This window comes from Chaetura pelagica, unplaced genomic scaffold (assembly GCF_000747805.2).
Source record: "Chaetura pelagica isolate M959 unplaced genomic scaffold, ChaPel_1.0 scaffold109, whole genome shotgun sequence".
Lineage (NCBI taxonomy): Eukaryota > Metazoa > Chordata > Aves > Apodiformes > Apodidae > Chaetura > Chaetura pelagica.
In genome coordinates this window covers 8,569,342-8,581,887 of record NW_009970725.1, presented here as the reverse complement: position 1 = coordinate 8,581,887, position 12,546 = coordinate 8,569,342, and the positions used below count along the sequence as shown (strand labels likewise).

Below are 12,546 nucleotides of genomic sequence, written 5' to 3'. Positions count from 1 at the left end.
CATTCCTGGCTTTGACCACAAAATTTCTCCTTTAGGAACAAATCCGCTTAATTGAAAAGCGCTGCTGAGGTGAGCCAACTCAGATATGAGTTTAGGGGAGTCCATTTTCCTTCTCACTGTGTCTTAAAATTGCCTTACTCAAAAGTTATGCTAAGTAAAGCTTCTATGTGGGACTGAATCTAGCCCCAGTACAAGGCATTACATAGCAACTATGGCCTAAGACTATTTGTCATTTTCTCTTTCCTCCTAGAACAGCCACAGTGTTAGGCCTTTAGATCCCCATTCATGTACAACAAAAACCCATTCAGAAATGAGAGACGTTCCTCATGAAACAAAACATTTGGGATACAAATCAAAACTATTCACAGCCCCTCTGCCACTCCAGTGTATCTCACTCTTGAATGACCAGAGCTGGTACAGGAGGGAAACAAGGTAACTTACAGGCTGAGTAGGAAGTAAGAAGAAAAAGCAGAGAAGATGTGATTCATTTCTCCTCCACCTCCCAGGTGAGCAGACAGAAAAGATGACGCTGCCCAGGCTTTATTGCTGTTTCTGGACAGGCTCTCCTTAGGGATCTTTGCTCAGTTTACACCAGAGAAGCCCAATGGAACTTGCTCTGACAAGGAACCAAGAGGAAGTAAATGCAGTCAGCCCAAGACAGAGCTAATTAGACTGGATAGTATAAGAAACTTCCATCACTGAAAGGGTTATCAAACACTGGAACGGGCTGCCCAGAGAAGGGGTTGAATCACCATCTCTGGAGATGCTTTGGGTTAGTCGGTTTAGCACCCAACTTGGTACAGTTAGGTTAATGGTTGGACTTGATAAGTCTCAATGAGTCGATGGTCTTTTCCAACCAAAATGACTCTATGACTCCAATTTCAAGGCATGGGGCTTCTGAGCACAGGCCTGTGCTTTCCAAAGGTCACTTAGGTTAGAGGTAAGGCACCCAGTCTTCTTTATGAGGACAGAGACTTCCTGTCCTTTTCTGCCGTACCACTCCACCAGGATGTTCAAGGGATCACTACAAGCAGAATCATGTCCAAAAGTCCCTTTTGAGCCTTCCTGAAGTGTAGGAGCTGGCTCCAGAATTATATTATGATCCACTGAGAGAATGCAGAAGGGAACTAGTGCAGAATCTGGCCTTGAAGACTGCATAACATCAATAAGACATTGCCATTTTTAAAAAATTGATGTTGCAGTTTTTTGGGGTTTTTTTTTGTTCTGTTTTGTTTTTAAGAAAGACTGTACCATTTAGGTAAAAATAATTCAACTTTAATTAAAGCACATTTGATATTATCTAAACATTCGGTGGTTTATTGCAATTCAAATGGATCATAGAACTAATCCATCTAACCCTTCCCATAATCTCTTTCTGACCTCCAACTCATTTTTTCAAATCTTGTAAAGCATCAAAAGACTCTCACAGAAATTATCTTCATTTTTTCCCTGGCAGGATTCCCCACAGATCCCACAGCCCCATTCCCCCTTTTGCAAAGTTACAGGTCAAAACTTCTTCAGCTTCTTCCCTACTTGCACAATTCAGACCAGTGAGGATCTGTTCTGCAAAACACTGCGTACTCTAGAGAGATGCTGACTACTTTGGACTGCCATGGAAGTGCTTTTTGATCCTGCTACACACTTCCTATGACTGGGCTGCTGCTTTAGCACCATTAACAATGTATGTGTTATTAACACCCCTCTTCGCCCTCAACCCCAGAACAGCATCAAACACCCTGTATGAAGGGAATCTTCAAGGAGCTTTTACTTGTGCATTTCTTACCAATCTAGACAGTGCCCTGGAGCCAGCATAAATAGTGCCAACAAACAGGACTGAAGCAGGAAGCCATGACAGGATTTCAGACCTGTGAAAACAATTAAAACACCATTACTTCACCACATTCTGTTTACATACAGTCAGCAACAGTTGCTTGCAAGGAATATAATAATATGTATGTAAGTACATATACTTCAAAGGTGTGCATATTAAATTCATTGTCTGACTGTTCAGTATTCCTCCCATGTAGTAAAGAAGTCTGAGACAGAAATTGATCACTTCATCCAATCTCAGATAGGAGATATCTGCAGACATGTTTTCCTTCTCTTACTCTCCCTGGCTTCTCTCCCTGCAAAATTGTTTCACAGCAATTACTCCTATTGGTTTTAAGGGAGAGAAATTTCAACTGATTTCCTTGATTCACTGTAAAAGGAAGAAAAACTGACAAATGAAGGCAGAAAATGGCGTACTTGCACAGACAGCACACATTTTCACTATGTACAAATACACTTGCCCACCCACACAGTCATTTCTCAGCCAGATTTACGAAGAGATTCTTCCTAAAGATCAGATTGTCTCTGTGGGAGCCTGTCTCTTGAGATTTCCTAATGACACTCCTTTGACTGAGCCAAACTCCTAGAGGCAGTTTGACAACTAAAGGAGGAATGAAGTCACCGCAGATTGATCTGATATTTTTTTTAGCTGTGGTTACTGCAGTGAGGTCAGCCTTCCATTCTGAAAAGGGGCTTCAGAATTTGCACTTTTCCCTTTATGCTCTTGGTACTTAAAGGCACAATGGGATCAGGTAAATTTCAGAGAGAATAATGCAAGGGTTTCAGAAAGGGAGGAAAGGAGTAGCAGTGCTCTAAGGGCCTGATCCAAAGACTTCCCACTGCTACCCCATCCACTTTTCCCAAGCTTTGGACTAAAGTCAAGCAAATGTTAGTGAATAATGCTGGCTCTCAAAATGAAACCAAACTGCTTATAGTTACTTACTTAATTTGGATTACACTTCCAACTAACATCAAAGAGCTAAAACCTCATTATAGGTATGGCTACACTACCACACTTTGTGGAACACAATAAAAATAGATGAATAAATTTTTAAATCAGAACAGCCTGAATGAAGATAAAAACATGCCCAAAGATTCATGTAAGCACAGACAAGGAAAAAACCCTTAAACTTCTCATTTCCTCTTTTTTCTTAATTCATCATTTTCTAAGCTAATTGATCAAAAGCACAGGGTAATGAAAATATCTTTCACTGACATAAATATTTGTTCAGGGTTTTTTTGGGGTAGTCACCATCCTTTTTAATAAAAACGCTGTTTATTTTAAGGTTATTGATTTTAACTGGAATTTCACTGAGACCAGGATCTAAAACTGTCATACCTCATTACTAACAAGTTCACATGAGACACCAACAAAGATACCCCCACCTTACTGCAAATGCAACAAACAAAAGAAAGGGGGAGGAAAGAAAAGACATGAGGGCTGGGAAGATGAAAGGAACACAAGATGAAAACTGAATTTTCATTTAGAATATAACACACCCTCCTGTTGCCCATCACTAAACTCTAGGAATCCCAAATACAGCTTCATCTCAAATGCAATACTGCAAAGTGCAATGGAAAACAACTTCAGATGCTTTTTCTATGATGTAAGGACAGAATTTTACGCTGCCAAGTGGGAATTTCAGAACTAAAAAAGAATGCACATATGTGTCAGGACCAACAATCTGTCTTGTATATAAACTAATTAGTATCTTCTTATGTTGGCAATACGGTGATGCACCTGCAAAACAGGAAAGCTCTGTGACATAAAAGAACTGACATGCTTGTGGTTGTAGGGCTAGTAGATCCAAAGCCCACTAAAGCAAATGGGTAACTTCCCCCAAAACACACTTTGGAGTCCTGGTTTAAGCAAGACTCTGAACTGCTGCTTAGCTGTGAGGAAAATTCAGCAGTACAAGAAATGCCAACCAGAACACATAGGACTTATGTGCCTACAAGGGCTAGGCAGCAGCTGGGTGGCAGATCTGAGCGCTGGAAGCATTATGCAGATGCTACATATATTCCTTTGTGCTCCACAGAGCCCTTGCTTTGGATATAAGTTTTTCAGACAGTCACCATTCATCTTTTAGAAGCAATGATGATGCCAACAGTGTCCCTTACAGCTGGGAGTACTGGGGGGAAGCAGATGAAAAGCAGGATATCCACAAAACCTAAGAGAAACTACTCTAAGTAATCTATTTGGTCTTTATTGTGAAGCTAGTATTCCTGGCTCTAGACAAAGGGTAATGATATCCATGTAATCAAATAATTCCACTGAGGCACTCTGGGAACACCTGAACTGGTTCAGAACGCATATGAAATCAGTCCACATGGCAGAAGTACTGAGACTTTGTAGAAATAAACAAACAAATGGGTAGAAATGTATCATTCAAAGTATGGCAAGACTGGGGAGTGGGTATGGTATTCTTAAGTATTCCACACATATACCAAAAAACCCCCAATGCAACCAAACCCAACCAGATTCAGAGAACAATACTCTGTAAGAGGTGGGGAAATGCCCTCACCTTTGGAGGGGGAAAGAATTTGAGCGGTAGATAAAAGCTTTGAGACATTATGTTTGTATGTTGGGGAGACTTTTGGTTGGGTTTTTTTTGCAGGGGGTTGGGGTTGTTTTTTTGGGTTTTCTTTTTTAATACAGGAGACATGTGCTAGAAGTCCAGTGCAGCAAAGCATTAAAGCATGTGCCTAATTCTTTTAAAGACATTTAAACTCATGCTTAAGTCGTTGTCTGAATTATAGCCAAAACACGTCAATTAATTCTGGTAATTTAATTCAGTCTGTTCTAGAACAGGCATTCTGTATTGTCTAAAGTAATGAGGTTTCTCAAGATGTATTTTAATCACTTTTCCTGTGGTGTGCTGACATCTAGTGGCCTAAAGTCTGTATAGCCAAGACACGAACTTTTTTCACCAAAACGTTTTTTAGGTAAAAGCATTCCCCTCAACAGCACAAAAAGGTTCTTGTCCAGTATTTTCTTCAATGTGTTTCAAGTTTTGAAGAAAAATAAAACATCTTTTTCAAGCTGGAAAAAAATATTCAACTTCTTCAATGTCACGATTTCAAGCAAAAGTAATAATCTAGTGATGAAAAGTTAGGCTAAAATGACATTACTGATGGCTGTATCCCTTTGTCCTTTAGACTGTCCTGTGAAGACAAACTCTGCATAAACAATATGCATTTTCTATCAATATATGTATCAGTAACTGCCACTAAAGCAAGGTTTCAACCCTAATCCTGCCTCTTCCTTTATCACTGACAGCTTTTACACCAATGTCCCTATTTTATCTACACTGCGGATAAAATATAGGCTACTTCCATTCTGTTTCCATTTACAGCTTCACTTAAGTTTCTGTCGTGATGTAGTCACTTGCATGGACACGAAAACAGAACTTAGTCAGGTTCTACTGACATATATGCAGGATTTCTTTCCAAATGAGGAGATTCAGTTTCACCAGACAGCTGTTTGAATCCCAAACAGAAAACTCATCAGTTGTCACGTGCAAATGCAGAATCACTGAATAAAGTTACATTAGAAGGCAACTCTGGCAGTCATCTAGTCCATTCCACCCCAGCTTCAGAGCTGGAGTCATTACTGGAGTCATTGTCCGGGAAGTTTTTGCTATCTTCAGAGACGGAGACTGAACAATTGCTGTGGGCATTCATCTTCTAAATTACAACACATTGGGAAATAAAAAAAGATATGCCACAATCCGTACTGCCAAATGGATCCACCTGAGCAGAGCACAACTCTTCTGAGTTGTCACATTCACTTCAGGCAGATGATCTTTGTCTACATAGCACCTTTTAATTTGGAGTTTTATTATTACATCAGTCCTGTACTACAATAGCTGCTCTTGCTGTGTGGTTATAAAAGCTAGTCAGGAAAGGGTGAATTATTCCCATTTGTGGGACATGCTTCCTGGAGAAAAAGGCAGATCACATTTGTGAACTTCACCGCACATTAGCAAGGCTCCTCTTATAATACTATAAAATAATCCAGGGAAGAGATGTGGACAGACAGATTAGGTTATCCTTACAGTTTTCACTAATGGCTAAGGTTTTTTGATTGTCTTACCAAGGGGTTAAAAATTGAATCCACTTTGTATTAGTCATCAGTTGAAGTGTATGTCACAAACATTCATTAGACTAAAACACAAGCTCTTTCCTACACCTGTGAAGCAGAACACATACAAACCCACACACACAGACTTATATTTTAGCAAATCAGCAACCTCCACAACCAACTTAGCTATGTCATAACCCAGGTACAGAAAATAAATATTTAGCAGACACTGAAAACCCCACAGTACCTTGAACTCAAGTTTATCTCCACCCAGCCCAGCTTCCAGGAGACATGAAGGAGAAGTCCACCCACTAATGTCTGCCACCTGAAATAGAAACAAAACAGCACTTCTGAATTGTTTGTCCTTTTTAACCATGTGGAGCATGACCTTAAAATCCACAGAATTTCTCCCAGCACACCCAGGATTGAAGTTATCAATTCTCTAGGTTTCCAGGGATGCCACTATTCCACTTTGAATCTCTTGTTTTCGTGGGCCTCTATTTCCTCCAAATTTTCTAATACTCTGGGGCTTCTACCTCCTGTTTCAAATGTTCTGTAAATTACCATCTACCACAATTACTTCAGTCATATTATCGAATCCCCATTTTCTCATGTCTTCCCACACAAGTTTTACAATAATAATAGTAATGTTACAGCCACAATGATCTGAAGGTGCAAGGCATGTGATAAGAGATGAGTATCTTTTCTTACATAAAGGGTCATTGCTATAACAAATAAACATGATTTCAGGATTCAAAGACTCACATCAGCTGAATAAGAGGCCCCAAGGATGGCATGTGTACTCCTAGTGGTTTAAAATATTAGCTCTATGACTTCCCATGGTTATTCATGCTGGTGTTAGATTACAACCTCCCTCATACTCAAACTGCTTCCCGCCCCCTGCATCTTGCTGTGGGCATTCATCTTCTAAATTACAACACATTGGGAAATAAAAAAAGATATGCCACAATCCGTACTGCCAAATGGATCCACCTGAGCAGAGCACAACTCTTCTGAGTTGTCACATTCACTTCAGGCAGATGATCTTTGTCTACATAGCACCTTTTAATTTGGAGTTTTATTATTACATCAGTCCTGTACTACAATAGCTGCTCTTGCTGTGTGGTTATAAAAGCTAGTCAGGAAAGGGTGAATTATTCCCATTTGTGGGACATGCTTCCTGGAGAAAAAGGCAGATCACATTTGTGAACTTCACCGCACATTAGCAAGGCTCCTCTTATAATACTATAAAATAATCCAGGGAAGAGATGTGGACAGACAGATTAGGTTATCCTTACAGTTTTCACTAATGGCTAAGGTTTTTTGATTGTCTTACCAAGGGGTTAAAAATTGAATCCACTTTGTATTAGTCATCAGTTGAAGTGTATGTCACAAACATTCATTAGACTAAAACACAAGCTCTTTCCTACACCTGTGAAGCAGAACACATACAAACCCACACACACAGACTTATATTTTAGCAAATCAGCAACCTCCACAACCAACTTAGCTATGTCATAACCCAGGTACAGAAAATAAATATTTAGCAGACACTGAAAACCCCACAGTACCTTGAACTCAAGTTTATCTCCACCCAGCCCAGCTTCCAGGAGACATGAAGGAGAAGTCCACCCACTAATGTCTGCCACCTGAAATAGAAACAAAACAGCACTTCTGAATTGTTTGTCCTTTTTAACCATGTGGAGCATGACCTTAAAATCCACAGAATTTCTCCCAGCACACCCAGGATTGAAGTTATCTACTGTTTCTCTAGGTTTCCAGGGATGCCACTATTCCACTTTGAATCTCTTGTTTTCGTGGGCCTCTATTTCCTCCAAATTTTCTAATACTCTGGGGCTTCTACCTCCTGTTTCAAATGTTCTGTAAATTACCATCTACCACAATTACTTCAGTCATATTATCGAATCCCCATTTTCTCATGTCTTCCCACACAAGTTTTACAATAATAATAGTAATGTTACAGCCACAATGATCTGAAGGTGCAAGGCATGTGATAAGAGATGAGTATCTTTTCTTACATAAAGGGTCATTGCTATAACAAATAAACATGATTTCAGGATTCAAAGACTCACATCAGCTGAATAAGAGGCCCCAAGGATGGCATGTGTACTCCTAGTGGTTTAAAATATTAGCTCTATGACTTCCCATGGTTATTCATGCTGGTGTTAGATTACAACCTCCCTCATACTCAAACTGCTTCCCGCCCCCTGCATCTTGTGTAGCAAGCACCACGTGAAGTGCCACCAACAACAACATCATTATGCTGCATGAACCTCTGATTCAGAGGTTCTGGAGAAAACATCTTTAGAGCCAGATAACCTTGCATATAAACCACAATACCACAGTTTTCTCATTAAAAAGGTAGATAACAATTGCATACATTCTGCACTGTCTTAACTAATGAATTTTACTATCATAAAGGCATTTGTTAGTCTATAATGGAAATCGTATAAGAAGTCTTGGAAATGCTTGCAGATAACTTAAAATTAGTAGTGAAACACACTTTTTTTTAAAGCTTTAAAATAAGTTATTAGCTTCCTTCTTCCTTAAGCTAGTGGTTTTCAGAGGGGTGTTTCATATTCCTTGGGTGAAAATCCTTCAACATCTACCTCAGACAGAGATCCTGTACCACAGTGTTAAATCACATTAATATCTGTAACAAGCACAGAGATTATTTCATTTATTATTCCCATTCATTGCAATGAATTTAAGCAGTTATTTAAAATCTCTCTCACACGTACACTAAAAAATATTCACTCTGTGCAGTATTACATACAGCTGGACAGTGTCAGAGAAGAGCAAGCTCCTTGTGAACATTGGTATGATGAATATTCGACGCTACTATCACAGCTCACTTCACCTTTTTTAAATGAGAAGCATGTGAGAGCTTAAAAGCCAGGTAGTCCTGATGTTTGCCACAGCTTTACCATGCTCAACCAGTGCATGAATTCCCATTAAATTTATTCTGAATAATTTCCTCTTGTCTCAGGTTTTAAGGATAGAAGTTGAAGTCTTAACAGTTCCAGATCCTTACAACTATGCCATATAGTCTTAGATTACACAGGGAACAAAAATATTAGCAATGAACAATAACTGCATGAACTGAGAATAACACTCTTTTCCTTCTTTGCTCATTCTGTCACAGTTCTAAATGAAGGTGCATCTGAGCCACTTAATTTTCAAGGAATGGTCACCTTTAAAAGCCAGAACTTAGGGAAAAATTTTAAGATGCTGAGAAGCATTTCCAAATAATAGAAAAAGGAAATAACTGTGGTAACACAGTAACATAGTAACACAGATACTATAACATAGTTGCTTGCCATTGAAATGTGTTTTTTTTATTGTTGACTTACCACACTTGTATTTTACACACATTTTGCAAAACCCTTTCCGCGTATAATAAACACCTTGTCCAAGAGATTGTGTGTGTGTGTGTCAGAACTGAAGAAAGCATTTGTTGCATATTTAATAGAGCTGAGTACACTCAAAGAAAATGAAGATTCCAAAGGCAATGATTCCTAGAGTTAACCACAGTCCTGAGCCCAAATGTCAGGCAAAGCTATAAGCCATGCTAAGCAGCAGTAAAGGAATTAAAGATATCCAGTGTCTGCAGATTTTATCATTGTATCAAAAGAATAAATGGGGGAAGTCTTGACTCTGAAAGGCCAGATTTTCACTAAATGTCTCACAAATTATTAACAGTATATACGGATACTTGGCAAAACATTACATTTCTCATTACAACCATTAAGATATAACAGTGACTTGTGATGTAGTTACAACAAACGCTAAGCACAAATGAATGACACTTCCAAAGAAGACAGGCTGTACTATAATTGCTACTTTTCTCTGCTGAAGCACAAGCCTTTCAGAAAAATAAGCAATTACGAAGTCTATATAACTTAATTACATCACCATCACGATGTTTAATAATCAACCAAAACATATTAATGAATGCTTTATCAGGGTTTCATGGAGTATGCTCTCTAGACAGCAAAAGCCAGTAAAGACAAGAGGTACTAAAGTTAGGTTCAGCATGGAACAGCAATACATTTACTGATTAAAGTCATTTTTCAAATGACTGTAATCTTAAAACAGTACTTACCCTTGAAAAAGGGTAGGGTAGGTAAATTCCAGGACAGACAGGACATACTGGAAAACAAACACCAAATTAATGGAGAGCAAACATCTACAGCATTAAAACATTAACAGTCAATCATGAGAGCAACAAACACAAAAAAAGTTTCTACCAAAACAAAAAAATTTAAAAGACCAAAAAAAGTTTTCAGTAATTTCTCTTCCCATGGCAGAACTGCTGGCTGCTGCCCCAGTCTCTGTGGAAGGCAGCAGACACTGAAATACGTAAGATATGGAGTGGACACACCGAAAGATGGAGAGAAGGCTGCCCTAACTGCTCTTTCACTTTCTGAGCATACTCCATGCATCACACTGAATGGGAAAAAGATTACCGGGAAAAAAAGGAACACTTGTGAATCAAACCACATCATATCATATCATATCATATCATATCATATCATATCATATCATACCACACAGGTGAACTTTGGCAAAATGAAGACCAATAATCTTGACATAATTTTCTCCTGATGATTAATTAATCTTACAGACCTTATATTTTGTTCACACACCATTTTGTGTAAAATAAAGTCCTCTGGAGATGTAATACATGGGGAGGAGGGGAAACAAAGCCTCTGTGTCATTGCCTTAGCATGCTTTGTCAAGATCTGCATATATGGATGCTAGGGTCGTTTCCCATTGTATATGCATATATGCAAATATGAGGGAGAAATACGCATGCCTTTCTGTACATACATCAGAATCTAACAGCTTTTCATAATGAAATATACAAATGCTATGTCTGCAAAGTAAAAGAATGACTAAAGCTTCCTCAGATGAAAGGAAAAGTATTTGCCATTCCTTCCAGAAGCCAGCAGAAGCTGTCAGCAGCACCGGGAGATGCTGAAAGCTTTCTACAGAGAGAAAACTGTGCTGAGCACTTTGTAAGGTCCAGTTTTTAAGTCTCAGTGGTGTCACTAAGAAGCTGGCATCAATATACAGAGGCCCTTTGATTAACAAAGGGTCATGTTACACATAAACTTGTCTGAACTGCCACATGGGCTTTAAATCAAGACAATATTCCTCCTCATGTCTATAACCTCCACACGTCTATATCCCCCACTTGGGTTTATGTACCATCGGCAGCAACTGAAAGGTCTATATTCTGGTTATTTTTAATTTTAATACACCAAAACCTACATTCAAGTTCAAAAATGGAGGCCCTAAGTCAAAGTCCTTTCAACTTTCTCTCAAGTACTGCTAAGCCAAGTACATTTTCCAATGCATGATGCAATTCAGCAGCTCTTCTAGCCCCTTTCTGTTTAACTAATCGCCGCTCCCAGCGGTTTGTCCAACCAAGCTTGTTATTTCTCCCTACAAACTTCACGTCTGGACTTCAGCCTACTTTTGGTCATCCTTAATGGAAAGTGTACCTTGGAATAAAAACCAGTGGCCGATGCTGAGAAAAGGTTTCATTTTCACTTTTGAAATGCTGCTTTTCCCTAACTCTCCCTCAGGAAATCCATACCCTGATTGCTTCAAAAACGTCTTTCCCTTCAGAAATCTGCACCAGAAACACAGGCACACCCTCCGATAAACAGGACAGCAAGGAGTGGTTAGTCTATCTCTTCCTCCCAGAGTCAACAAACTACATCAAACTGTATTTAAACTATGCAATTGTATTCATAAAGTGACCATCCTCGGCCTGCTTTTCCTCCTGCTTATACGTTTCAGCATTAGCTACAGGCCATTAAGCTGCACAGGGGAAAACAGAGTTCCTGCCCTTAATTTGACGTTAATTAAACTGTCAAAGGGTCCATGGAAATTAACATTTGTTCCACTACTACTATAATGAGATTTCAGATTCTTCCCTTGGACACTTGGTATCAGTGTTCTAGTTAGCAGATTGAGTGTGATGAGACCCTGGCCCAGGTTGCCCAGGGAAGCTGTGGCTGCCGCCTCCCTGGAAGTGTTCAAGGCCCGGCTGGATGGGGCTTGGAGCAACCTGGTCCAGTGGGAGGTGTCCCTGCCTGTGCAGGAGGCTTGGAAGAAGATGATTTTAAAGGTCAATCCAGTTTATTATTTCCTTTTGGGAATGATCGTGCGTTCAGTGGTTGCCAGATGCTCAACAAAAAAAGTATGTTCAGCACCAGTATTGCTTTTGAAGCAGCAGTTTCTGGGTCTGTGACTAACATGTCATTCATTTGAACAACACGGTTGTCCCCCCTTTACTCTCCTAAATACGCCATAACCATGGGAAGGTGAAGCCGTCGGACACAGCAAAACGGGACGGCGGGAGAAGACGGGCATCTCCGAACGGGACGGCCGCGGCTTTTGGGCTGAAATCCCGCGATTTGTTCACTCCCGAGTAGCCCTTCGCCGGGAGGAGCTCGGCTTTCCCCGAGTAGGGCTGGGTGAGCGGAGGGCACTGTCCCTCCTCCTCCCCCTGGGTCCCTGCCCTCATCTCGCCCCCTCAGGCTGCAGCGGAGGAACCGCCCAGCGCCCGCATCGCCTCCCTGCCTCCCTCCCTCCGA

At 40.1% G+C, this 12,546-nt stretch overlaps 1 protein-coding gene across 1 annotated transcript in view; it reads right to left on the bottom strand.

The window, feature by feature from the left end:
- TMEM241 (transmembrane protein 241) overlaps positions 1 to 12,476 on the bottom strand; it is a 50,906-nt gene extending 38,430 nt beyond the window's left edge. The window contains exons 1-5 of the mRNA XM_010006914.1: positions 12,265 to 12,476; positions 10,298 to 10,384; positions 10,041 to 10,124; positions 7,486 to 7,563; positions 1,784 to 1,865 (exon numbers count right to left, since the gene is read on the bottom strand). Of these exons, the coding sequence (XP_010005216.1) occupies positions 1,784 to 1,865; positions 7,486 to 7,563; positions 10,041 to 10,124; positions 10,298 to 10,384; positions 12,265 to 12,476 (543 nt within the window). The remainder of the gene's footprint in view (positions 1 to 1,783; positions 1,866 to 7,485; positions 7,564 to 10,040; positions 10,125 to 10,297; positions 10,385 to 12,264) is intronic.
- Between the last annotated feature and the right edge of the window lie 70 nt (positions 12,477 to 12,546).